General features: G+C 41.0%; 1 protein-coding gene and 1 long non-coding RNA gene across 2 annotated transcripts in view; one reads left to right on the top strand and one right to left on the bottom strand.

The window, feature by feature from the left end:
• Positions 1-5,446: 5,446 nt before the first annotated feature.
• GAD2 (glutamate decarboxylase 2) overlaps positions 5,447-25,341 on the bottom strand; it is an 88,715-nt gene continuing 68,820 nt past the window's right edge. Inside the window, exons 14-16 of the mRNA XM_003988173.6 lie at positions 18,812-18,919; positions 17,943-18,032; positions 5,447-9,088 (exon numbers count right to left, since the gene is read on the bottom strand). Of these exons, the coding sequence (XP_003988222.1) occupies positions 8,915-9,088; positions 17,943-18,032; positions 18,812-18,919 (372 nt within the window). The 3' untranslated portion in view covers positions 5,447-8,914. The remainder of the gene's footprint in view (positions 9,089-17,942; positions 18,033-18,811; positions 18,920-25,341) is intronic.
• LOC123386474 lies at positions 17,686-23,355 on the top strand. The gene is made up of 2 exons (XR_006600365.1): positions 17,686-18,046; positions 19,114-23,355. It is a non-coding gene; the product is annotated as an uncharacterized LOC123386474 (long non-coding RNA).

Below are 25,341 nucleotides of genomic sequence, written 5' to 3'. Positions count from 1 at the left end.
TTGTGTCAATTATTAAAATTGATTTGGATTTTTTAAGTGCTTATTTATCTTTGAGAGAGAGAGAGAGAAAGCACTTGAGCAGGGAATGTGTAGAGAGAGAGGACAGTGGGCTTTATGCTGACAGCAGAGAGCCTGATGCAGGGCTCGAACTCACGAACCATGAGATCATGATCTGGGTCAAAGTTGGGTGCTTAACCGACTGAGCCACCCAGGCGCCCCCGAAATAGATTTGAATTTTATTGTGGTACCACTAAGTGCATTAAATTATAGTGGATGTGTGTGTGTGTGTGTGCTTTTATCTGCATAATTACATGTAAGTGTATGCAACTGTTTATAGATAGAATATCTATATACATACATACATACATAATTTGTATATGTACTTTTTTTTATGTTTTATTTGTTTTTGAGAGAGAGAGCACAAGTGGGGGAGGGACATAAAGAGAGGGGACAGAGGCTCCAAAGCAGGCTCTGTGCTGACAGCGGAGAACCTGACGTGGGGCTCGAACTCACAAACCAGGAGATCGTGACCTGAGCTGAAGTCGGACACTTAACCGATTGAGCCACCCAGGTGCCCCTGTATGTATGTTTTTTTTTTTTAATTTTTTTTCAACGTTTTTTATTTATTTTTGGGACAGAGAGAGACAGAGCATGAACAGGGGAGGGGCAGAGAGAGAGGGAGACACAGAATCGGAAACAGGCTCCAGGCTCCGAGCCATCAGCCCAGAGCCTGACGCGGGGCTCGAACTCACGGACCGCGAGATCGTGACCTGGCTGAAGTCGGACGCTTAACCGACTGCGCCACCCAGGCGCCCCTGTATGTATGTTTTAATAGGCAAATAAATTAAAGAAGATTACACTGGCTGGTCCTGTTATTGTAAAACATAAACAGAACCTCAGACAGAGTTGTCCAAGATGGTAAAAATTGGGTTAAGCTGGACATTGCCTCTGGTTTAATTTTAGAGCTAGATGTGTTTGCCCAATTGCAACAGCCAGCTCAAAAATCAAGTTAAACAAGAAGTCTAATTCATAAAAGTAGAGTGTAAGAAGCCCAAGGTAAAATGTGAAGAATCATATAATAGAAAATTTCAAGGTCTCAGTGAGGCGGGAGTGACCATAGAAAGCTGATATACGGCCGGGCACTATCAAAAAGCCTTTAGTAATTGTGTATTATCAGGATGTTAGGATGGGCATATTGGTCCTTCTCCTGCTCATTCATGTTTGGATTTTCTCATTTTGACAATGATGGAGTCTAAGAAAATTCAAATTCAATTTTTGATCATAAATTTCTTGGATAGGCCACGGTTTGCATTGTTATCTCCCACCGAGGCATTTTAGAAGTTTGCAAAAAATGAATAATGAGAAAATTGTTATGAAAAAATTAAATGAAATGGCATGATTAAGAGTGAAGAAATTCATATCAGTTGGTCTGGGAGGGCTTTGCCAAGGAGGTGGTATTTGGAAGAAGGATCCAGCTGTGGAAAATTCTTGGGCCAGCAAGTTCTCAACAGAGGGCATGGTAAGGGCAAAGGCCCTGGGGCAGGACTCAGAAAAGGCTAGGTGGCATTGAGTGTGGGAGAGAGTGGTAACGATGGAGATGGGAGATGTGGGTAGGGAAATACGGAAGACGAGATGAAGACAGACAGTCTAGAAGGGTTCTAGAAGGCAGGGTTCTGAGGCTTCACCAGGTGTATCAGCTCATTGCAAAGTGCTGCTAGTGCTGTGAATTCACTGACTTTGGAAAATGGCTAAACTTCTCTGAGTCTCATTTTTCCCATATGTCAAATGAAGGTGCTGGATTAATATATGAAAGCATCTGGCATAGAGTAACTCCTCAATAAAACTTAGCTGAATTAATTAATGCATCTGAGGGCCTTCCAGATTTGTAAACCCGCAATCTTTTTTCCACTTAGTCTTTTGATTTGTTTACTATTTACTTATTTATTTTTAAATTTGAAGTATAGTCGACATACAATGTTACATTAGTTTCAGGTGTACAACATAGTGTGATTCGACAAGCTTATGCATTATGCTATGTTCACCACAAGCATAGCTACCATCTGCCACCATACAACACTATTACGACGCCATTGACTATACTCCCTATGCTGTACCTCTTACTCCCAAGACCTACTCATTTCATAACTGGAAGTCTGTATCTCCCTCTCCCCTTTACCTACTTTGCCCATCCCCTTCTCCCCTGTCCTCTGGCAACCATCAGTTTGTTCTCTGTATTTATGAATCTGTTTCTGATTTATGTTTGTGTCTTTCTTCAACTTTTTTTAGATTCCACATGTAAGTAAAATCATATAGTATTTGTCTTTCTCATATAGTATTTGTCTGACCTATTTTTCTTAGCATAATACTCTCTAGGTCCATCCATGTTGTTACAAATGGCAAAATCTCATACTTTTTTATGACAGTAATATTCCACTGTGTGTGTGTGTGCACATCTTTATTCTATATATATGTCACATCTATATACTACATCTTTATCTATTCATCCTTTAATGGACACTTGGGTTGCTTCCATATCTTGGCTATTGTAAATAATGCTGCAGTAAACATAAGGGTGAATACATCTTTTCAAATTAGTGTTTTTTTGTTTTGTTTTATTTGGTAAACTCCCAGGAGCAGAATTACTGGATCATATGGTATTTTGAGGAACTTCCATACTGTTTTCCACAACAGCTGCACCAATTTACATTCCCACCAACTGCGCACAGGGTTCCTTTTTCTCCACATCCTTGCCAACACGTTTCTTTTCTTTTTTTGATTCTTGCTTTTTTGACACGTGTAAGGTGATATCTCATTATGGTTTTGATTTGCATTTCCTTGATGATAAGTAATATTGAGCACCTTTTCATGTACCTGTTGGTCATCTGTATCCCTTCTTTGGAAGAATGTCTAGGTGTCCTCCTCCCATTTTTAATTGGATCATTTGATTTTTTTTGGTGTTGAGTTGTATAAGTTCTTTATATATTTTGGATGTTAACTCCTTACCAGATATGTCATTAGTAAGTATCTTCTCCCATCCAGTGATATAAACCTATAATCTTTTTTATTAAAATTTTTTTTTTCAACGTTTATTTATTTTTTGGGGGGACAGAGAGAGACAGAGCATGAACGGGGGAGGGGCAGAGAGAGAGGGAGACACAGAATCGGAAACAGGCTCCAGGCTCCGAGCCATCAGCCCAGAGCCTGACACGGGGCTCAAACTCCCGGACCGCGAGATGGTGACCTGGCTGAAGTCGGACGCTTAACCGACTGCGCCACCCAGGCGCCCCGAAACCTATAATCTTAAAACACATTCCACCTACATTCTTCTTGGAGATCAAGTAGCTTCCCCCACCCCATTTATCAGCTGAAGGAGTTTTCTTGCCTAGAGTCATCATGGCAGTGACAGGTCCAGTGACATGACAGTGACAGGTCCATCATGACAGGTCCAGTGACAGTAGGGATGGAGGGCCTTCTACTTGTAGGACACCACTGGAGACTGCAGAATTTTGTCAGGGCTGTGTGTGCTGTTGGGAGGGGGAACATAAGGGAAGGCTGATAGCATAGAAGGATAAGAAACGGACTCTGCTTATAATCTACATTGGTTAAGCAGAAGAAAATGCAAAAGGTGATATTTCCAACCTGAACTTGTTAGATAAGTGCCCAGTGAACACTACTGGCCAAGAGCTAGTAGTTGGGGAATCCAGAGAAGGGTGGGAGTTTGAGGAGGTGACAAAGCTGATTTATAGAAGTTATATATAATTACCAGCATCACTACAAGAACAAGATTGTTGAAAGCTTATTGTGTGCAAAGCATCATGCTAAGTGCCGTACATATGTTTTACTTAACCCACACAAAATCTAATGAAGAAGGCTGTTGTAACAATATCCATGAGATACTGCTCTCTAGAGCAAGGAGGAATGGAGATTCTTCCCAGGCTGAGGAAATAATGAGAATAAAGGCAGGAATGCACAAAGTGTTCTCTCTTTAGTTAGCTCTTGTCTATTGGGTCCCCTATAAGCAATACTGAAATTATCGAGAAACTTTGTCTCTCCTTCCCCTTTATGTCCTCCTCCAGCCCTGCATCTGCTTGAAGTAGTATCTACTTACTTCAGACTAATACCTTTGAGGGCATCTCGAGCCCATAGGGGCAGCCTGGACCTGATGAGGCACATCAGGATATATTCCACCAACTAAATTCCCATGGCTTTCTAGCATTTAACTGCCCACCCTTCTTAACCCCTAAGAGCGAGCATGGGAGAAAAGCCCTTGAACACATACTTCCAAAACTCACAACCCACAGAAGGGCAGAAATAACCAACAGTATACAACAGCTTGCAGTAGCCCATGTATATAGCATCGTATCATGCTCCTGAATTCTCTGTGCCCCACCTGTCCTGAAAGCTGTGTGGGCCTCACTGGTTTTCCTGGGCCACAGGCCATGGGCTATGGGTTTTGCTATAGAATTAAGAATCAGGGAAATGAGAACATTAACTGAATATTTGCTACTATGATGACAATATTATTCTAGTTTTAGTTGTGATAATTGTCATGACCTTTTTCTAGGAACCCTTTTACAGATTCATATACAAATAATCTGGTGTCAGGAAGGATGTGGGGTAGGGGAATGGTTGAAACAAGATTCAGTCTCTGAATCAGTAAATGTTGAATCTAAGTGAAACCTATATGGGAGTTTATTGTCTCCACTTTTGTATGCATGTGTAATTTTCCATAATAAAATGTTTATTTTTATTTTTGTATTTAAAAAAATTTTTAATGTTTTTATTTGTTTTTGAGAGAGAGCATGTGAGTGGGGAGGGGCAGAGAGAAAGGGAGACACAGAATCCAAAGCATGCTCCAGGCTCTGAGCTAGAGCCCACAGAGCCCAACACGGGGCTTGAACCCATAAACCATGAGATCATGACCTGAGCTGAAGTCAGATGCTTAACCAACTGGGTCATCCAGGTGCTCCTAAAATGTGTTTTTTTTTTTTAAAGATTGGATCATGGGGCACCTGGGTGGCTCAGTTGGTTGAGTGACCAACTTTGGTTCAGGTCATGATATCACGGTTCATGAGTTGAAGCCCCAAGTTGGGCTATCTGCTGACAGCTCAGAGCCTGGAGCCTACTTCTGATTCTGTGTCTCCTCTCTCTGTCCCTCCCCTGCTCATACTCTCTCTCTCTCTCTCTCTCTCTGTCTCAAAAATAAATAAAAACATTAAAATATTTAAAAATAAAAAATAAAAAAAGATTGGATCTGATTGAAGGATTGAAGCCAAAGCAGTAAAACAACATCCTTCAGAAGCAACAGTAGGAGTCAGAGCTTTTTCCCCAACAAAGACCCACATCCTGAGCTCCGTGACAAGGAAAGGGCCTCTTATTCAGGCAATTCATTAAAAATTAGCTCCACAAAAAGGCAAAACCAGAAATAAGCAACCAAAGCCTGAGGTGTGTCCACATTTACACATTTATTTGGGTTTAGAGAGACAACACAGATAAAATACTTAGATCATACACAGGTTTATATTTGGTAAGAAGAACAGGTTGCCACATGTTTATATTTTTTATTTTTTTCTGTCTTGAGTAATGGAGTAATGTTGGGAAGATGGCGATGTCTTCCAGAAACACCAATTGGGAACAGTATTTTGGCACACGTAACTAATAAATACACAGTGTTTGTACTTAGCATTTGAAAACAGGAAAGCACGTGCAAGATGATACCCACCGTTAGGGTCCTTGATTCCCTGTCCTGCTGCTATATTTACACCCGTGCATTCTTTGTCCATATTCTGAGGGGTAGAGCCTGCTCCAAAACCCTGGCAGGGACAATACCTGCAATTTGGAAGGGTTGTGACACTCTACCCACATCGTTTTTTTTCTATTTTCAGAGATGAAGTAGCATTCACCTTGCCTTTTGTGAAGTCACATAGTTCTCAAAGGAGATTTCTCAGTGGGGAGCTTAGCCGAGGGCATGTTCTCTATTAGAGCTGATGTGGAGGGTGTACAGTTTAGCAGAGAGAGGGAGGGGGTGAGAGCACAGCAATGGATGCAAATGTAGTTCTCATATCAGTACAGCTACCACACGGAAAATGACATATCAATAATATATTGTACAAGCTTTTATAGCAACACATGTTGATTTGCAACACCATACAGTTCAGATCTAAAGTGCGCAACCCCAATCTGAGGTGACGGGACAGTACTATCAATATAAACAAAGGCAACACGATTATACACACAATTGATTTCCTTTCCTTTCCTCACAAGCCTTGTGACAGTACATGAAGTCAATACCATTTATGCATCTCAGATAAAGACATACCACTTTTTTTCAAGTATTTAAAAATAATAAACACAATATTGCTGAATAAAATGAAAATGGCCATGTCAACTCTGATTAAGCTAAAACCAGGCTTTTCTAAAATTTGTAAAGGATGGTCCCCTATAAAGGCCTTTGGCACTGAGAATTTGAGCTAATGTTCAAAACAACCTTCCTTCCTTATTCCTTCTCTCCCAAGTAGATTACAGACCTACTTTAAAGAATATTTATTAAACTACTGGGACCTATTAGGCTTTTATTTACCTCCTTTTCTGGGTTATGGTTGGCAGGGATTTTACTGCATAGGATTGAGCAAGGCTCCCAGCCAACTTAGGGAAGGATCTGGAAGGGGCAGGGGGTGAGAGAAACAATCTATGGGTAGAAGTTATTTTGTTGAAATTTCATGCACAGGTACAAATGTTCCTCCTTTTAAATTCTGTCATACTATCAAGTTAAAAACAGCAGCTTCTGACATGGAATCTGTACCACAAGGTATAAGCATCCTGGAGTTAAGAGGGATCTGTCTAGGGCAGGGCCCTGGACTCCACCATCTTCTCCAAGCAGGACAATGGGTTTGATAGTGACTCTGCCTCTGAGGTAGGACCTTTTGGCCTGAGGCTCAAAATAGGTGGGCAGTTCTGTGCTTAGTCTCAATAGCCGATATCTAGAAAGGAAGGGGATGCATAGCCTAGATGGGGAAGCTTATTCCTTCATGAAATTCTGGGGCACAGATAAAAGTTTTCTCCTAGTCGTCATAGGGAACCTATTTGCTTCCTAGACAAGAAAGACCCAAACCTATGTTCATTTCAAGTATCAATGTTTTTGTATATAATATGGGAGAAAGAATGTAGGGGCAAGCTCATGCAGATTTCAGATGGTTGGATCTTGTGGTATATATTATAGGGCATTTCTTTCTTTCTCCCCTTGTACACCTGAGTGTACTGAATACTAATCTGGTCCATATAGAAAGGATGAATGTTTCTAAGTTTCTATCTACAGTCTGCATCTATGAGTCTGCAGTTGTCATTCTAGTACTTGGAATCCAACAATCTGTGGCCGCACAAATATCTATGAGAGCTCGTTAGCTCGTGTCTCTCCATCAGGTTTATAGGGGAAGAAGAATGCTTTCAAAATATTATCTTGAATTCTAAAGATCTTACTATTTCTGCATACTCTGGTCACTTTGGATCTTGATGAGAGGCAGATCAAAGAAGGTCTTAAGATGCTGTCTCAAAATCTCAGGTGAGGAGCTCACTTTATGAGAGGAAAATAACCATCCATGGAATAGAAATTAAGTATTCTGGATTTCAGTGATGAGGCCTAGCAGGAGAGAATTTTTGTGGGTAGGAGAGGGGGAGGGAATGGGAATAAGCAATTACCCAGGAGGTAAATGACTCCTCCCCGGACAGTGGCAATATGGTGCCCAGGATGACATCACTGTTCTCACGCAGAGATCTCCTGTCTCAGGACTGAGTTCAGTTTTCTGGGCTCACCACATTTCTGGAGCACGCTTCATTCCTCTTTGCTCAGGCTGATTAGATTTTATTTTTATTTTACCTAATTAATCCAAATGACGTACTAAAAGAATATTGTTTGGGAAGATGCCTCAAGAACTGGCATCAACCTTCTGTTCAAAACAAGCTGAACTGGAAAGCAGAGAACAAACAATTACCCTAGTTTAGTCTAAGATGAAGCTTGGCTTGTCAGGCTTCCTGAGCGGCTCTGCTCAGGGCCAACTGGGTGGAAGACTTAACTAGGAAGAGAATCTTATTGTTGATCTGGTCAGTCATTTTAAAGAACTTGCAATATTCTTTTGTGTTCATTTTGTAATACTAACTTTAGGGATGTGATAAGCCATACCCTAAATAGAAAGAAGGCAAGATACCTTTTAAGAATTTTGTGGGCCTAGGTTTCAAAACAACTTTACTAAGTGTTTATTGTGCCTCCATTAAAAGAAAGAGAAAAAAAAAATCTGGCTTAGTTTTTATATCTGCCCCTGCAGTTTGTATAACCCATATAAAATAAAAATCTATATGTTACAAAATAGGATTTCTTTTTAATATATATATTTTCCTTTTGTAAAATTATATGTATTTAAATACATTTGAAATGTCGCTATAGGTAAATTAGAAATTTTTTTTTCTAATACTATGAAAAAGGCAAGAGTTTTTATTGTCAACATACATTTTATATGTACTTTCTCCTTTTGACTGCACCCCAAAGAACCTTTTATGATTCAGGGGCAATTTGGCACTATTCAATCATACTACTCTGAAGTGAAAATAAAGTTTGATTTGCACACTATATTAAAAGTAAGGGAAGTATTTAAAACAATTTTAAGCTTCTCATTATTGATTAGAACACAGCCTTTTGTCGCTAATTTTTAGAGAGGTATTCTAAACTTAAGAAAGGATTTTTAAAAGGAGCAATGTGGTTTTTTTTTGTTTTTGTTTTTTGTTTTTTGATTTTTAAACTGTACTCTACTTTGACACCACAATAGAGAAATAGATTTACTTTGGAACAAACTACAAATACATTCACACAGTTTGTGACAACTTAATTGTCTACCTAGAGAATTGAAACAGCTCAGTGAGCTAATTATAAATCTTGTCCAAGGCGTTCTATTTCTTCAATCAGGAAGTCAATGTCTTGGTGAGTTGCTGCGGGATTTGAGATGACCATGCGGAAGAAATTGACCTTGTCTCCCAAGGGCTGATAGCTGACCATTGTGGTCCCATACTCCATCATTCTGGCTTTAATCACTGGGGCCACCTGTGGGAGAGACCAGATCAACATAGTGACTCCTGGGGACTCTTCCTTTAGCCAAAGAACCCAGTATCAAGTAGCACGTTTAGTTTTTAACTAAATAAACTCATATTTGTTTTCCTTAAGGGAATTGTCTCCAAGTTTTGGGGGGAAACAGGGGATTAGAACAGTTTCATACATCCAAAATCTTGAAGGTGATAAGATGAATAATAAATGATAGGCTCTCAGGTGCTTTCCACGTCAGGTGACTCAAGGCCTGAGACCGCAGGCCCAAAATAGAGTCACTTATGCTGGGCCATTTAACCAAACCCCAGGCTTCGTACCTAACCTACTTGCACTTTCAACTTTCCCCAGAAATATAGTCTGGTCAGAAATATAGCTGGTCAGTCAGGAGTTTTCTGATCAGCACCAATAACGTACTCTGTCACATGGGGCCTCACCATCCCCGGAAGAAAGATGAGGTAATTCACCTAATAAGAGCTTTTTCCCCAAGGGAAGGTGACCTCACCCAAAGTAATTCTTTTTTCTGTTTGTGACTTCTTTGTCCTGCTTTTAAAAATCTCCCCCTTTCTACTTGCCAGAGGGGATGCTGCCTGATTTATGAACTGATTCATAAAGCCAATTAGATCTTTAAAATTTACTCAGTTGAGCTTTTGTTATTTAACAACTTCCTAGTTACTATTTTGGGAGCATAGGAACAATTGGGTGTTGTTTCCGAGGCTAAATAGTTTAGCAATATGACATTTGGTGGAAGGCTCTTTTTCCCTCAGTATGTGTAAAAACACTGGAAACAAAACATAGTTCAGAGAATGGTTATGGAGAGGTAAGCCTCAATATCAAGTGATGTCTGAAAAGAAGCAGACTTTTGAGGCCCTAAAACACTTATTTCTTGATACCCCAAAGCTTTCCCATTTCTTTTCATTCTCCTTTTGCATTTTCTCAGTTTATATTTTGAAATATAGTCCATAATCATGATGAAAATCAGCAGAACCCACAAAGACGTAACATTACAGAAGTGGATCACAGACAAGATCTTACCACTTGTATGCCAGATTGATGATTACAGAGTTCTCTGACTACTGTGTATGAGATGAAGTTCAAACTCTAGCTCAGCATAAAGATGTTTTGTACCGCAGCTCTGAAGACTCATCTTCCAGTGCTCACCAAAATGAATCTTCAACTCTGACAAAACCTATAGTCAATATCCCTTGAATGTGCCACACACACTTGTCTCCTTTCACACTTGTCCTCAGTCTTACCGTGTCACACTTGTCTTGGCTGAGAGTCCCTTTTCTCTTCCAGGTCACATCCTGCACACACCCCAAGGCTCTACCATAGACCTACAATCACTATGAAGCCTTTCCTGACTCCTCTAGTCCAGTAGCATCTTTTCTCTTTCAAATTTTAAATACATGATCCTTACCCATACATTCTGTCTACAGAATATTTCCTATTGTCCTCTTGTTTATGAGAAAATACATTTCATCTCTGTAATTTCAAAACTGTAAGCTCTGGAGGGCACAGTGTCTTTTACTTCTTTTGTTTACCAGCACAGTACTGTGTACACATTGAGGGCTTCCCAAGTCCTCATTGATTATACAGAATAGAATAACAGGGACAGCTATCTAGGAAGAGGAATGCATTTAAATTATGTCTAACCGTGTGCATGATCTATTCACGTATTTCACCATTGGAGTTTATAAAAATAATATCTGATCATTTAAGTTCATTGCTGCAAATATGGAACCAGGAATGGCACATGTCAGGGAGCTTTTGATTTATTTAGATATATATAGTAAGAAACTCAGTTCAAAATGGGGACCATGCCTTACAGCACAGTTGGATTCATCTTAAATGAAGAATAGTTTGATTCCAGTGGAATGCCATTTTGAACATGTGACTTTTGAACATCAACACTTAAATAATCATTGGTTTACAATGAGGTTTCATCTTCAAAGTACTCAATGTGCAAATGACATATCTGATAAAGTGTTAGTATCCAAAAAAAATAAAGAACTTATAAAACTCGATACCCAAAAAACAAATAATCCAATTAAAAATGGGCAGAAGACATGAACAGACATTTCTCCAAAGAAGACATTCAGATAGCCAACAGACTCATGAAAAGATGCTCAACATCACTCATCATCAGGGAAATGCAAATTTTTTTTTTTTAATTTTTTTTTTTCAACGTTTATTTATTTTTGGGACAGAGAGAGACAGAGCATGAACGGGGGAGGGGCAGAGAGAGAGGGAGACACAGAATCGGAAACAGGCTCCAGGCTCTGAGCCATCAGCCCAGAGCCCGACGCAGGGCTCGAACTCACGGACCTCGAGATCGTGACCTGGCTGAAGTCGGACGCTTAACCGACTGCGCCACCCAGGCGCCCCAGGGAAATGCAAATTAAAACTACAATGAGCTGTCACCTCACACTTGCCAGAGTGGCTAAAACAAAAACAGAAACAAAAACAAAAAAACACAAGAAACAACAAGTGTTGGTGAGGATGTGGAAAAAAAGGAACTTTCTTAACACTGTTGGTGGGAATGCAAACTAGTGTAGCCATTGTGGAAAACAGTATAGAAGTTCTTCAAAAGGTTAAAAATAGAACCACCCTATGATCCAGAAGTCGCACTACTGAGTATTTACCCCCAAAATATAAAAACACTAATTCAAAGAGATACATACACCCCTATGTTTATAGTAGCATTATTTACAATAGACAAATTATGGAAACAGCCCATGTCCTTCGATTGATGAATGGATAAAGAAGATGTGGTATATGTGTACAATGGAATATTATTCAGCCATAAAAAAGAATGAAATCTTGCCATTTGCAACGACATGGATGGAGCTAGGGAGATAATGCTAAGCAAAATAAGTCAGTCAGAGAAAGACAAATACCACATGATTTCACCCATGTGTGGAATTTAAAAAACAAATGAGCAAAGGAAAAAAGGAGAGAGGCAAACCAAGAAATGGACTCTTAACTATAGAGAACAAACTGATGGTTCCCAGAGGGAGGTGGGGGGGGGAGGGGTAAAGCAGGGGATGGGGATTAAGGAGTGCACTTGTTACGATGATGAGCACTGGGTGATGTATGGAAGTACAGAGTCACTATATTGTACACCTGAAACTAACATAACTGGATGTTAACTATAGGAGTTGAAGTTCAAAAAGTAAACTAAATAAGTATAAACAAAAAAACCCACAAAGTATTCAATGTGCAAAATCAACATTTTTCCCATCAGGCCCAATTATTTGTTAGTTACCAAAGAGAAAACCAAGGACAGAGTTCACCTTAACCTTCACTTCACCTTCACCTTATATCCAGAACCTAATCTCCTCACCTAAAAACGAATGTGCATGCCAGTTCTGCACTGTGATTTTCTGAGTCTAGGTTAAGTTTTTTTTGGCCTCTTTATTACATAGGAAGGTAATATAAAGAGGAATGCTTTTCCTGGGTTGGCCCTTCTTTCCCCTAAAGGATAAAGAATGTACACAGAGCATAAGGCTCATCCCAGTGAATAAATATGACAAAGAATATAAATTATCTCAAGTCTGGGATTAAATTCTGAAAGTGGATCTACTAGAATATTCTAGCATAAGGACGTGAAATTTATCACTTTGTGCTAGGAGAATGGCAAATCAATGTGTTCCTGGGGAAGAGAAACCCCAAGTTAGAAAAGGAATTCCAAATCCATGTGTCTGCAGGAATTTCAGGAAAATTCATGTAAGTATTCCTTAGTTTTTATTCATGTAATAAATCATGCTTCCTCTTTAGAACTGATAAAACAATGATCATGCTGTACTCAGTGAATTAAACTCTGATTTCATTTTAATGGGCAATCCAAGCATAAATGGTATTAATTATTAAAGACAATCACCTCCTATTTTTCAGATAAATCAAATCAAATCAAAGGTCAAAAATTTAAAAGGCAACAGTCATCATCCCAAACAGGTTTTGGCGTTATGTCAGACTGAATCCCCCCAGTTCCTGAAGCTAGCTGGGTTGGCAGAAGTCACAGCTGTGTAAATACATATGACTTTGGATTGCTTCCAGAAAATGTGGATGAATAAAATTTACAGGAAAATGGAACATTTACTTCATTGCATAATCAATAATTGCAAATTCAGAAGGAAAATAATATTCTGACTCTATTGATGAACATACAGCACTCTTATTTCTAGACTTTTTCTTTTGGTCTCATTCTTGGTTTTGTTGAATAAAGAGTCAGGAAAGAGAGGCTGCATGTTGAAGAATTCATTAAAGACATACTCAGTAGGAGCTCTTAAGAGTTTTAGGGTATCATTTTCTCCCTTGTGTCCTTAGCTTTTTCAGTCCTTTAGAAGATAATAACCAGGGAACTATCCCATAATTTGAATACACATTCGTGTCTCCAAAGAGAACTCAGGTTAAAGCAACACAACATCATAGAAATGTATTTTTTTCAGTATGTATTACAAAACCTTTTTGTTGCTAAATCTTGGGAACATGAGTGAAATTTTGAAAAATGAAAAAGCAGAATAACCATAAATAGGAATCCCAACACATTAAAATTTCAATAAATTCCTCATTACGTTCAATAATATAGACTATGGAAGAATATCACCTTACATATAAAGCCAACTACTTCTTTGCCAATGTTCTTTTATTTTTTATTTTTAGAAGTTTATTTATTTTTGAGAGAGAGCGAGCAAGCGTGCACACGTGCGCACGCATGAGCTGGGGAGGGGCAGAGAGAGAAAGAAAGACAGACAGAATCCGAATCAGGCTTCAGGCTCCAAGCTGTCAACACAGAGACCAACGCGGGGGTTCATGAATACTCACTAACTGTGATATCGTGACCTGAGCCGAAGTAGGATGCTTAACCAACTAAGCCACCCAGGCACCCCATCCTTGCCAATGTACTTTTAAATCCACTGTTGACCTTTTGGAAGTCCCATCTGTCAGTATAGGACTGGTAGAAACAGGGATCAGATATGCAGATAATGATAAAATACAATGGAATAAAATACAAGATGAAGATGATGATGAAGAACCAGGATTCGTGTCTGAAGAATACCCTCATGGGCTCTTCTGCTGGTCCTGCCTGTGTCTAAGGCAGTTGTATGTGGCTGTGTGGTGCCCCAGGCCCTCTGTGTCCACTGTGCCTCAATGATGATGGGCCACCTGCACACTCACAGTCCTGACAGCAGGAATGCACGAACCAGATTCTCAGCCTCCTTCAAGAAGCTTAGGCTGTCTTGTTTGGTAATGACCACCTGTTGCCTAGATATCTGCCCCCCACATCAGTGTGAGCTGTGGAGAAAGGCCTAGGATCCACTAGTAGGTTTCCTAAGTGTTTCCCATCCCTGTTCTGGAATATGCAAATGGCATGTTAGCTAAGCAAACATTTTTGAGTGCCTATTGTATGCTAAGCCTTGTACCAGACAAGAGGGCGTAAAGAATAATTCTTTATTGGAGGGCCCATAATTTGACTTAATTCTCATTTGCCATACAACAGCACAGAAGACTCCACATTTCCTCCCATTTTGGGTCTATATCAGCACTGACCATGAGAACTTAGGTAACGATAGAGATGTGTTATATCTCCACTCTGATACAACAGCCACTGGTCACAAGTTGACCACTTGAAATGTGGCCAGTGTAACTAAAGAAGTTAATTTCTGGTTGAATTTAATTTTGATTGATTTAAATTTAAATGCCAAATGTGGCTATTGATAATATATTGGACAGAGCAGATGATTCATTTTATTTTACCTCAGCTGTTTTCCTTCTGATATTGCGTGTGTGTGTGTGTGTGTGTGTGTGAAGATTTACTAATCCCTGGACATTATACATTTATACATTAAGGGCTTTATAATTAAGAGGAAACTCTGAAAAATTATTGACATAAGTAAACAAAAGTTAACCTTGATATTTTATGTGGTTCTATTGTGACTTCCAATTCTGAATTGCTAAATTCTCTATATTCTAGTAAATAAAATGGAATCACAGGAGAGGAAAAATTTAAGAGGATTCATTTTGCAATCCCCAGAGACTTTCAAATTTGAACTACAAACTGTATAAAAATAGTTTACTAATATTCTAATGGCTCTCCCCAAGAAATAATCTCCATTCCCATCACAGTTTATGTGTTTTTGCTAAAACCTGAGGGGCATTTGAAGAGAGTTGTATTTAAATGGGGGAGATTCAGAGTTGATTTTTGTTCAGAAACTGATGGGAAAAATCTCTTTCTGTTCTGTATTCCCATTTTGTCCCATCCCTCAGCCCAGAAATAATTCATTGATTCAAGGAATGAAATTGGCCAAACTACTCCAGGGATTTTCTGTCTCTGGTCAATGGGTTCATTAAAGAGGTAGAGCCAATAAGAATGGAAACATCTAATTTATAACTAATTTTTTAAATTAATTAGTCATTGGTGAAATGATACACACTACGGAGAAGCCACACCATAAAACTTCAGGAAAAAATATGAATTCTTTCCTCTCAAATGACTGCAGGCCCCTTTTTGCCCACCTATCACCTCCAATGTGACTCTCACCCTCTCTCCCTCCCACCTCTTGGACTTGATCTCCTGGAATGAGCAAATGAGCCAACTTTATTAAAACTTCAAACATGACCATAACCCCTCCTCCTAGACACATGCATTGATGGATCCCCCATTCTTGAAGCTTTCTTCCATGCATTCCTCTAGGTCAGTGGCTCTGATCCTGGGCTGTACATTGGGATCACCTGGAGAACTTTTAAAACCATTCCTAAGCCCATCCCAAACCAACTGGATTAAATTCTTAGGGTAAAGAATTTACCAGTGTTTTTTATAAAACTTCAGGCTGATTCTAATGTGAGGCCGGGATAGCAAACCACTACTCTAATTAGGAGGCTTGATTTAAACACCTCAATTATATGCAAGTTTCCCTGATGAGGGTTTGATCCTGGATTGTCTATGGACAGGTGTTCATATGTCTAAGCTTTTCTGGAGGTTTTTAATCCACACAAGGGGCACTTGGGTGGCTCAGTCAGTTAAGCATCTGACTCTTGATTTCGGCTCAAGTCATGATCTCACAGTTTGTGGGATTGAGCCCTATGTGGGGCTCTGCAGTGATAGTGTGGAGCCTGCTTGGGATTCTCTCTTTCCCTCTCTCTCTCTGCCTCTGCCTTTTTGCGCACACACACACTCTCTCAAAATAAACAAAAATAAACTTTAAAAAACCCACACACCATCCCACTGTTTGACACAGAAGAAAATACTGGAAATTCTGAAAGTCAGTGAGGCAGCCCAGACTCCTGCATGGTGGGGGAGAGGGACTTCCCTGCTCCTGGAAGTGACTGGAGAAAGTCCCCTCCTTTGTGGTAAATGGAAAACCAACCAACTAACCCACCCTCTGACATCCAAATACGCACGATCATCCCTAGTGTCCTATTCCTCAGCACTGGGATGGAGCCCTGCATTTACCTGCCTTCAAGACTCTCTCTGGTGTATATCGTAAACCAAATTTCACCCATGTGTAAATGCTAGAAGCAGGAGAGGAGAAAAGATAAAGGATCTTACTGGCCACAGAAAAACTTGAAGCTGAAGCCCTCTGGCTCTGTAGTCAGTGATTTTGGAAAAGTGATTTTTTCTCCCCATGCTTTCATGTTCCTGTCAGCAAAAGGGAGAGACAACAGTGCTTCCCACATTAGGTTACTTATGTTGGAATAAGTTTCTAGGCCCCACAATGGAGCTGCTCCTGCCCAGGATGTCACTTCAGGAAAAGGACACTTAACTTTCACATCCCTATAAATGCTCTGCTTGACCAGAAACATGGAATGTCCAGTCAGCCAATCCCTGATGCCAAGCCAACCTGGGGCTCCTTGTTCCTCACCCATTTTCTTTCTCTTCCTGTTCCTTATTCTTTATCCTATAAAAGCTTCTTGCCTTCCCCCCATTTTGCAGTTCTCTGGCCTCCTGGGAATGGAGGTTGCCCACTTCATGAAGTGTTAGATGAAGTTTGTCTATATCACCTAAATTGTCTTCTTCCGTCATTTTTAACACTTATGAAAGTTAGGTGACCTAACGCTAGATCAAAGTTGAGCCTGGGACACAATATGCACTCAAACAGTGGCCATTATTATCGTTCCCTGCCCTATTATCTTCTGGGGTTCAGCAAGCTCCATAGGGTAGCCTTGACCTCGGCATCTCAAGAGGGTCAGTAGCAGCCCTGTTTCCTAACCATTTCTGGTGCCTGAAATCTCTTCTGTGCATATGACTGAGCACGGAAGGTTTCACTTGGTGGGTCAGCCAACTTCGGCAAGGGTTCTTGTTGCATCATGAATGGCAGTAAAGCTAACACCTGATTACTTATTTTAAGATCTCATAAACTTGCCCTCAGAAAAAAGAAGCAAAAAAAAGGGGGGGGTTGTTGGGGGGGGCACCTGGGTAGCTCATTAGGTTAAACGTCTGACTTCTGCTCAGGTCATGATCTCGCAGTTCACGAATTCGAGCCCCGCAATGAACTCTCTGCTGTTAGTGCAGAGCCCGCTTTGGATCCTCTGTCCCACTCTCTCTTTCCCCTTCGTCTGCTTGCATGTGCACACGTGCATTTTCTCTGTCTCTCAAAAATAAACATAAAATTTTTGTTCTAATAATAAAATTTAAAAAAAGGAAAAGAGAAGCAAATAGGGTAGTTACAAGTCTGGATATGCCAGTTCTGAAAGTCCTGGTTCTGTAGGAGCCCTCATGAAGGGGAGTGGGCTTGCACACCAAGGAAGAGGTTGGATTTCTCCTAGAGACATGTGCATGTTAGAGAGATGCCATGCACGTGGAAGGCCCAGTGTACACACCAACGTACATACCGGAGGAGCCTGTATCACTGACCTTTGAGAGGCGGCTCATTCTCTCTTCATTGTCTTCCAGGACTCGCAAACTTGGAGGCACGTACCAGAAGCAGACATTTGTGTGCTGAGGCTACAAGGAGGAAAGTAAGGTTCACATTCAGCCCATGGTGCCAGTTTAGAAAATTCCAAGGACATTTCAAATCTATTCTGCAACTTCTGAATAGAATTCCTACTTAAAAAAAAATATAATGTTTTATTTTATTTTTGAGACAGAGAGAGACAGAGCATGAGCGGGGGAGGGTTAGAGAGAGAGGGAGTCACAGAATCCGAAGCAGGCTCCAGGCTCTGAGCTGTCAGCACAGACTCCGACGCGGGGCTCGAACTCACGGACGGTGAGATCATGACCTGAGCCGAAGTCGGAAGCTCAACCAACTGAGCCACCCAGGCGTCCCAAGAATTCCTACTTTTAAATCCATAACCACTTTTAGAGTGCTTGACGTTCACCACGATATACAGAGTTATTGTTTTGTGAGTGTGATTTTTTACTCCAGCTCAGAACCCCTGCTTCTCCTTTGTAATGGTCCCACTTACCTGGACAGTACATGATTGACACACAAAAAATCAATGATAAGAATTAGAGTTGGGGCACCTAGGTGGCTCAATCAGTCAAGTGTCCAACTCTTAATTTCAGCTCAGTCATAGTCTCATGGTTCAGGAGATGGAGCCCTGCATTGGGCTCTGCGCTGACAGATTCTCTCTCTGTCTCTCTGCCCCTCCCCTGCTTTCTCTTGTGCTCATGCTCGCTCTAAATAGAAACTTTAAATATAAATAAATAAACATTTAAAAACATAAAAAAAAAGAATTGGAATTGACTAAACTTTTTGAGATCATAGAGATCAGAATACATACCTTTCCATCAAACACCATTTCATATCCTTCTCGGTTTTTTATGATATTGTATAAATATTCTGCCAGCTCCAAGCACTTATCAATATGTGCTTCAAACCCAGTGGTGCCCTGAGTAAGAGAAGAAGAAAGGTTATCGGCAGGGGGCTGAGAAAGGCAGGTAAGCTCTTTGTGGGACAAATCTCACTGGAGACTGAAGGTCTTTCTGCCACTTCCAGCTCAGCTCTGCTCCACACTTTCCTTGCACAAGACTGTTTCCAGAGGCTTTTCTGGTGATTATTTCTCCTTTAATGTTCTCCCCTCAGGTGTTTTTGTTGCCTTTCATGTCATCTCGGCTCTCCACGGTGGTTTCCTTTTCTTTTGGAGCCCTCATTCTCTAAGCAATTATTTTGATTACTTGAGGGGAAAATTTGCCTCTGTCATTCTGAGGGGTAATTATGGAAGTCATTAATGACAGGAGACTGGGCTATTCTCTTCCTGCGGATAAGAAGCATCATCAGAGACCCCCCCAGCACGCCTGTTTAGCTCCTGACCATCATGAAAATTTACCATTTCCAGACTGCACTTCTGTTCACCAATGTACCCCCATTATGGAACAAATAGGGTAGGTACTCAATGAATATTTGCTGAACAAATGAATGTATTAATCTTAAAGGGCACACAGATGCTTTGTTAGCCTGTCAGTCTGCAAGGCTCATTAGATTTCTCCTTTGGGGACAAATGATTTACATGCTTGTAACAGGCGAACATAATCACAGAGGTCTTTTAGTTTCCGGCTCTGGAAGCCCAGGATCTGGACTTGTGAAAAACAACACTACAGCCTTGGACTGGTGCTGTTTACCGACCTCAGGACACTTCAGGGAATTACTTTTCAAAATGGCTTTCCTCCTAATCCTTTCAGCATTTATGGAGCACTAATGGAAAGCTTAGACAAACAGCTAATGCTCATCCCAGGAGCACTTAGAACAGGCCAACCAGTGACTAATCCAACATGGAAACTGGAGGAAGAAGCTGCAATGGACATAAGATGGGCCCACATTCTTATTTATAGTCTCATCATCTCAGCTAAAAGGGGGATACAGCATGGCCAGTGACTTGAACGTCTGAAGCATCAAAGAAATCTGATGGGTTCAGAAATCATTTCTGTGGAGATTGCTGCCCTGGTTGATCGGCCAAGGAGTCTGACTGGTTCCTGATGGCTCAAAGGAAGGGCCCCAAAGCTGAATATTCAGGCCAGAGCCTACACCGTGCACTATATGACTCTGTGGTACCAAGGATTCGGGGTTGGTTTGGACTGACTTGGCAGTTTGGGTACACTTGGTAGGTACACTTTGGGTACTCCTAGGTAGGAGGAGGGAAGTTAATTGGTCTCCAAACTGGATCCTTTGGACCACTCCAGAGTTGGATTTAAACTTGCATGTATCTGATCCAAGATAATAGCCGGGACCACTAGGACTCATCCTGTCTAGTCACATGGCCTTGGCTAATCTTACTGGTCCCATTGGAATGATGGTGCTTGTCTGATCTCCCATATAGGGACATGGTAAAAGTAAAATGAATACTCTGAACATGAGTTTGATTGTATCACAAAGGCAGTGGGATTATCAGAGACTAGAATGGGAATCTTCTCGCTTTTGCTAGTCTAGGACTTCACTTAAGATGATTAAGGAGTAAACTGATCATCCTTTAGTTGAAAGCTAAAGAGGTACAAGGGGGAGTGACACAGGGAACTCTAGTTTGCCCTTAGAAGCCTGGCCTCTCTTGATATTGGATATTTATGGGAAGAAGATCCATGTTTTATTTCTATAGTTTGGAAGGCTTTTACAAGATTCTCAAAAATGCGTTCATTCATCAAATACATGTTGAGTAGTTGTCACATGCCACACAGTTCCTATTCTGAGGATGACAACGGCACATGGAAAACTTTATCACCATGACCTGGGTTGCTATGAAGGAGGCTGAAGGCTCCGAGGGACACGTCTAAGTGAAAGTCTAGAGCCCAGTGTCAGAGTTATGCTGAGGGAGCTTCAGGAGAAAGGTGGTTTTATTTTCTCCCTCATTGCCTACACACTTAGGATTGGTGTAGACTTATCTGGCTGAAGTGGACACTCCACAAGGGCACAGATTGGTGTTTCCTTTGTTCACTACAGTCTCCATCATACCAGCAGGGTTGGCATACATTAGGGGTTCCATGCACAGTGGTTGAATGAGTGGATGAATGAATGGAGGTGTAACTTTTCCTCCCTGGGGCGGTGTTTTGACACAGTATGTTCTGAGGAACCATCTGTATCAGCACCAGATCAACTGTGTTATTAATGTAAATTCTCGGGTCCCACCCTAGACCCCCAAGTTGGTATTTTAGAAAGATGAACACCGCGTATATCCACTTCTTCAGTGATGCCACTGTCTACCAGCGTTCAGCTGCTGCAGCTTTGTTGTCTCCAGGGCCTGACACCATCAGTGTTGTTCACGAGTCTTCTCTGCTTCTTGAAACCCTCATCTAATGCTCTCAGGCCCCAGAAATGTGGGTCTGCAATAATGATTGAATCCTTTGCTACCATCTCCATTTCTATGGCTGCCCCCCTACCTAGGCCCTCTTTTTACCTGGATGGTAGCTCCCTAATTACCCTTCCATCAACCTGGACTCTCCCCTAGCATCAGAGTATGCAGGAGAGCTCCTGCTAGACCTGCATCCCATGGTGTCCTCCCAGCTCCACTGGCTGAAATTCTATGTATTCTACCTGTCCTGCTCTAGACCCATCTTTTTTAAAAAAAAATTCTTTTTAAGTTTATTTATTTGTTCTAGAGAGAGTGAGAGCAAAGGGGGAGGGGCAGAGAGAGAGGGAGAGAAAACAAGAATCCCAAGAAAACTCCATAAGACAGGGGTAGAGCCCCACGCAGGGCTCAAACTCATGAACTGTGAGATCATGACCTGAGCAGAAATCAAGAGTTGGACACTTAACCAACTGAGCCACCCAGGTGCCCCTTGAGGTGACCTCTTAAAACATCATTCTTGGCCCTCAAACTCGGGATGGGCTCCCCATCCTCAAACTTTTAGGGAGGTGCATCTAGGTTTCTTTTACAACCAGTTATATTCTGTCTTATGTGATGCTTATCTGTGCATTCATCTTATATCATCTGGAAAATTGTGTCCCCTTCATCCCATCCAGGATCAGGCACAAAAACAGATGCTCATTATCTAATGTATTAAAATAAGTTAATATTTTAAGAGAAAATGAACATTCATTCAGTCACTCAGCAAAGAGTGTGCCAGGCATCAATTTCCCTTTAATAGTTTTCTCCTGGTATTTTTTTTTTTTCTCAGCCATTTGTCAGTCCCTTTGTTATCTACATTTTCAATGAGGGAGGCCAATCACAGAAAACTATAGGGAAACCTGCTAATTTGCATAATTTGCATAACTATATACAAACAGATTTACTGTGAAAACTAGGTAGTTATATATTACACCATCCTTGCAGGCCTCAAATCAAGGTGTGTTCACCTATCTTCCTTCCTTCCTCTCTATATCTATCTATCTGAGTTTTTAAAACAGTTTTTTAAGTTTATTTCTTTACAGAGAGAGTGCTCTTGCAAGCCAGCGCAGAGGGGCAGAGAGAGAGGGAGAGAGTGAGAGAGAGAGAGAGAGAGAGAGAGAGAATCCCAAGCAGGCTCTGCACTGTCAGCGCAGAGCCCGATGCAGGGCTCAATCTCATAAACTGTGAGATCATGACCTGAGCTGAAACCAAGAGTCAGCTGCTAAACTGACAGAATCACCCAGGCACCCCAATCTACACTGAGTTTTAACCACGATGGAAATCTGTGACATCCAGAAAATAATCATCAAGTCTTAGCATTCTCTAATTAAATGCAGACAAAATGAAAGGTCTACTCAGTAAGAAAAGAGTTGAGGGCAGGTGGGGGCCTTTGCTTATCACAGGCTTAGGTATCTGTCTAGAATGCCTCCTAGCATTCATATCAAGAGGCTCATTCTTTTTTTTTTTTTTTTTTTTTTTTGCATACATTTGCTCTTATCAATTATCTTGGACTTAATCTGACGCTGTCATCAGTGCATTTAGCTCCACCAGTCATTAACAGATTAAGCAATATTTATATTTAGGTTAGTATTTTTCCTGTGGTTTGTATTGCTAAGGAGAAAAATACGGGTTTACCTTACTATGGGTATTCTCCAGGTATATCTGATAACAGAGGATTTACTGATTAACGTTAGCTCCTCCTCAGTCTTGTTTTCTCATTCCTGAGGGGATTCAAGATCGAGTCATCGCCAACTCTTTCACAGTTCTTATTAGGACAGGAAGACTTCTCCTTCCCTGGCTGGCATCACTAGAGAGATGGGGATGTGGGAGGGTGCTTACCCTCACCTCTCATCTGGATTGTAGGACCGATCTTATGACTTTTATAATTATTATCATCTCATTTTGCAAAATGTGCAGCTTTAAGTTGAAAAGCAAACGGACGTTTTTGCCATTTACGTGTCTAGATACTTGAGGTTTTGCGTGAGAAATTAAAGGAATATGTATCCATAAATTATGTGGCTGCTGAGATTGTTCTTTTTTCCTTTTTTATTCCCTCCTCTGGTGCCTTTATTTCAGCACGTTAGAAACTGGATCCTCTGCCTATTTCAGGCTTCAGTTGTTGCTGTTGTTTAATTCACACCTGATGTCCTCCAAGTTATTTCTCTTATAACCAACCGCTGCCCCATGCTGGCGAGGAGGCTTCAGACGGAAAAGGAGCAGCAGGAACTGATGAACCATGAGAGGAACATTTTTGTGTAAATATAGCTAATGATCATCATCTTAATAGAAACACCGCAGGAAAAGGGGACAAGAAGGATGATACTGAACAATATTTAGAGCTCAGGCTTTCCTCAACTACCTAGCTGATATTTATGTTCATCATTTTTGATTCCCACCAATCAAGGAAATGAAAAATCTACTCATGTTAAAACAATTTGAAAGTATGCCAATAATTCCTATTCTTTCTTTCTTTCTTTTTTGCCAAATGGAAGTGTCTTTGCCAACAGAAGGAGTCTCGTCTGGGTGGTGGGGACCAAGTAAGTGTCTTTGTCAAGCTCTCATCTTTCAAGAGAGGAAGGGGCCCCTGCCCGGCTCAAGGGATGGAAGCCCACCCCTCATACCATGTTTATGAGGTAACGACTGCAGGCAGCTGCTGGATGGATACTTAGCAACACTTAGAGGAAATTCAATGAGAGCAAATACTATTACAGAGGCTTGTCTGAAGAATATGTAGCCCAGCCATCCCTGGAAACCACGTAAGAATTATTTCTGCATTAAGTGAAACCATCTTTCTACTGCCTTTTTTCCTGGATGGATTTAAAGAAGATTGCATAAAATGGCTGTTGACTGCATTATTTCACTCCCAAGCCCCCTTATTTTCTTGTTAGCTATCCACCTGTTTAACTGCTCAAGGCATTCAGTTTTACTTAGAAACATCTTGTAAAGAACAGCACATGGAACTCATTGCCGTAGACATGGTTCCTCTTCACATGGACCCGGGGAAGGGCACATTCTTGGGTCTTACCCTGGCAGGTCTCACTCCTGCTGACCGAGTTATTTCTGTGTCCCCTGGGATTGAACTGCCACCTGCTTGTGCAGGCTCCTGAGAAAGCTCACAGATAACTCTTGGGGCCCCTCTCCCAAATGTACAGGACCTCAGGGAGTGCCAGCCTTCCTCTAAACTCTCCTTTTCTTGTTTCCTTTGTCAAGGTTCCCTCGTGCACCCTTTCGGTTAGTTGGGTTTTTCTAGCAGTTGGGTTTTTCTGTCATGTCCAGCTGCTCTGACCATTGCCTCCTGTGAGAGGTAAATGAAACCAGGTGGGAAGTTACTGATGTGTGACATTGAAATTAGGAATCTGGCCAAAATTAAAAATAAAATCTTGGACCTTTCCGTCCCGCTTACATTTCAGCAACCAGGTATGCTCTTTGAAAGGGCAGCAATTAGGTCCAGCCAGTACCGTATTCCCTTACTTACAGAGTCTCTGTCCCTGAGAGGAGTGATCATCTATAGTTAAATACTGGGGTCAACAGAGAAGCTGAACAAATGGAGGTTACTGGGTAGTTCCAGAGTTTTAAAAAAGCTTTATCACGAGAGGTTATCCCTTAAAATGTCAAAAGAAAGCTATCATGGTGGGGTTTTGACTTTTCACTTTTGTCCTCCAAACAAAAAGAAGGCACCAACCACCCTGAGGGATCAATCACTGGGTAAAAACCAAGAGCTGAGAGCCAACAACAACAAAACAACAATAACAAAACACCTCTTAAAAATCCAGATGTCCTGCCGTATAAAGCAGCCTGGATTTGTTTTCTAGATGAGTGAGCGTTAGAAGCAATTTGGCTTATGTTCTTGCCCGTGCAGAAGGCAGATATCTAGAAACAGGATTAAAGAAACTTAATCGTGGGTAATCTGCAATTTGGAAATCAGTTTTTAATCTCATAATAAGGGTCACCAGATACAGTTTCTGTCTTTAGTGGACATGCAGCCAATCTACACATGC

Source organism: Felis catus, chromosome B4, assembly GCF_018350175.1.
Source record: "Felis catus isolate Fca126 chromosome B4, F.catus_Fca126_mat1.0, whole genome shotgun sequence".
In the NCBI taxonomy this organism is placed as follows: Eukaryota; Metazoa; Chordata; class Mammalia; order Carnivora; family Felidae; genus Felis; species Felis catus.
This window is presented reverse-complemented; position numbering and strand designations above follow the sequence as displayed.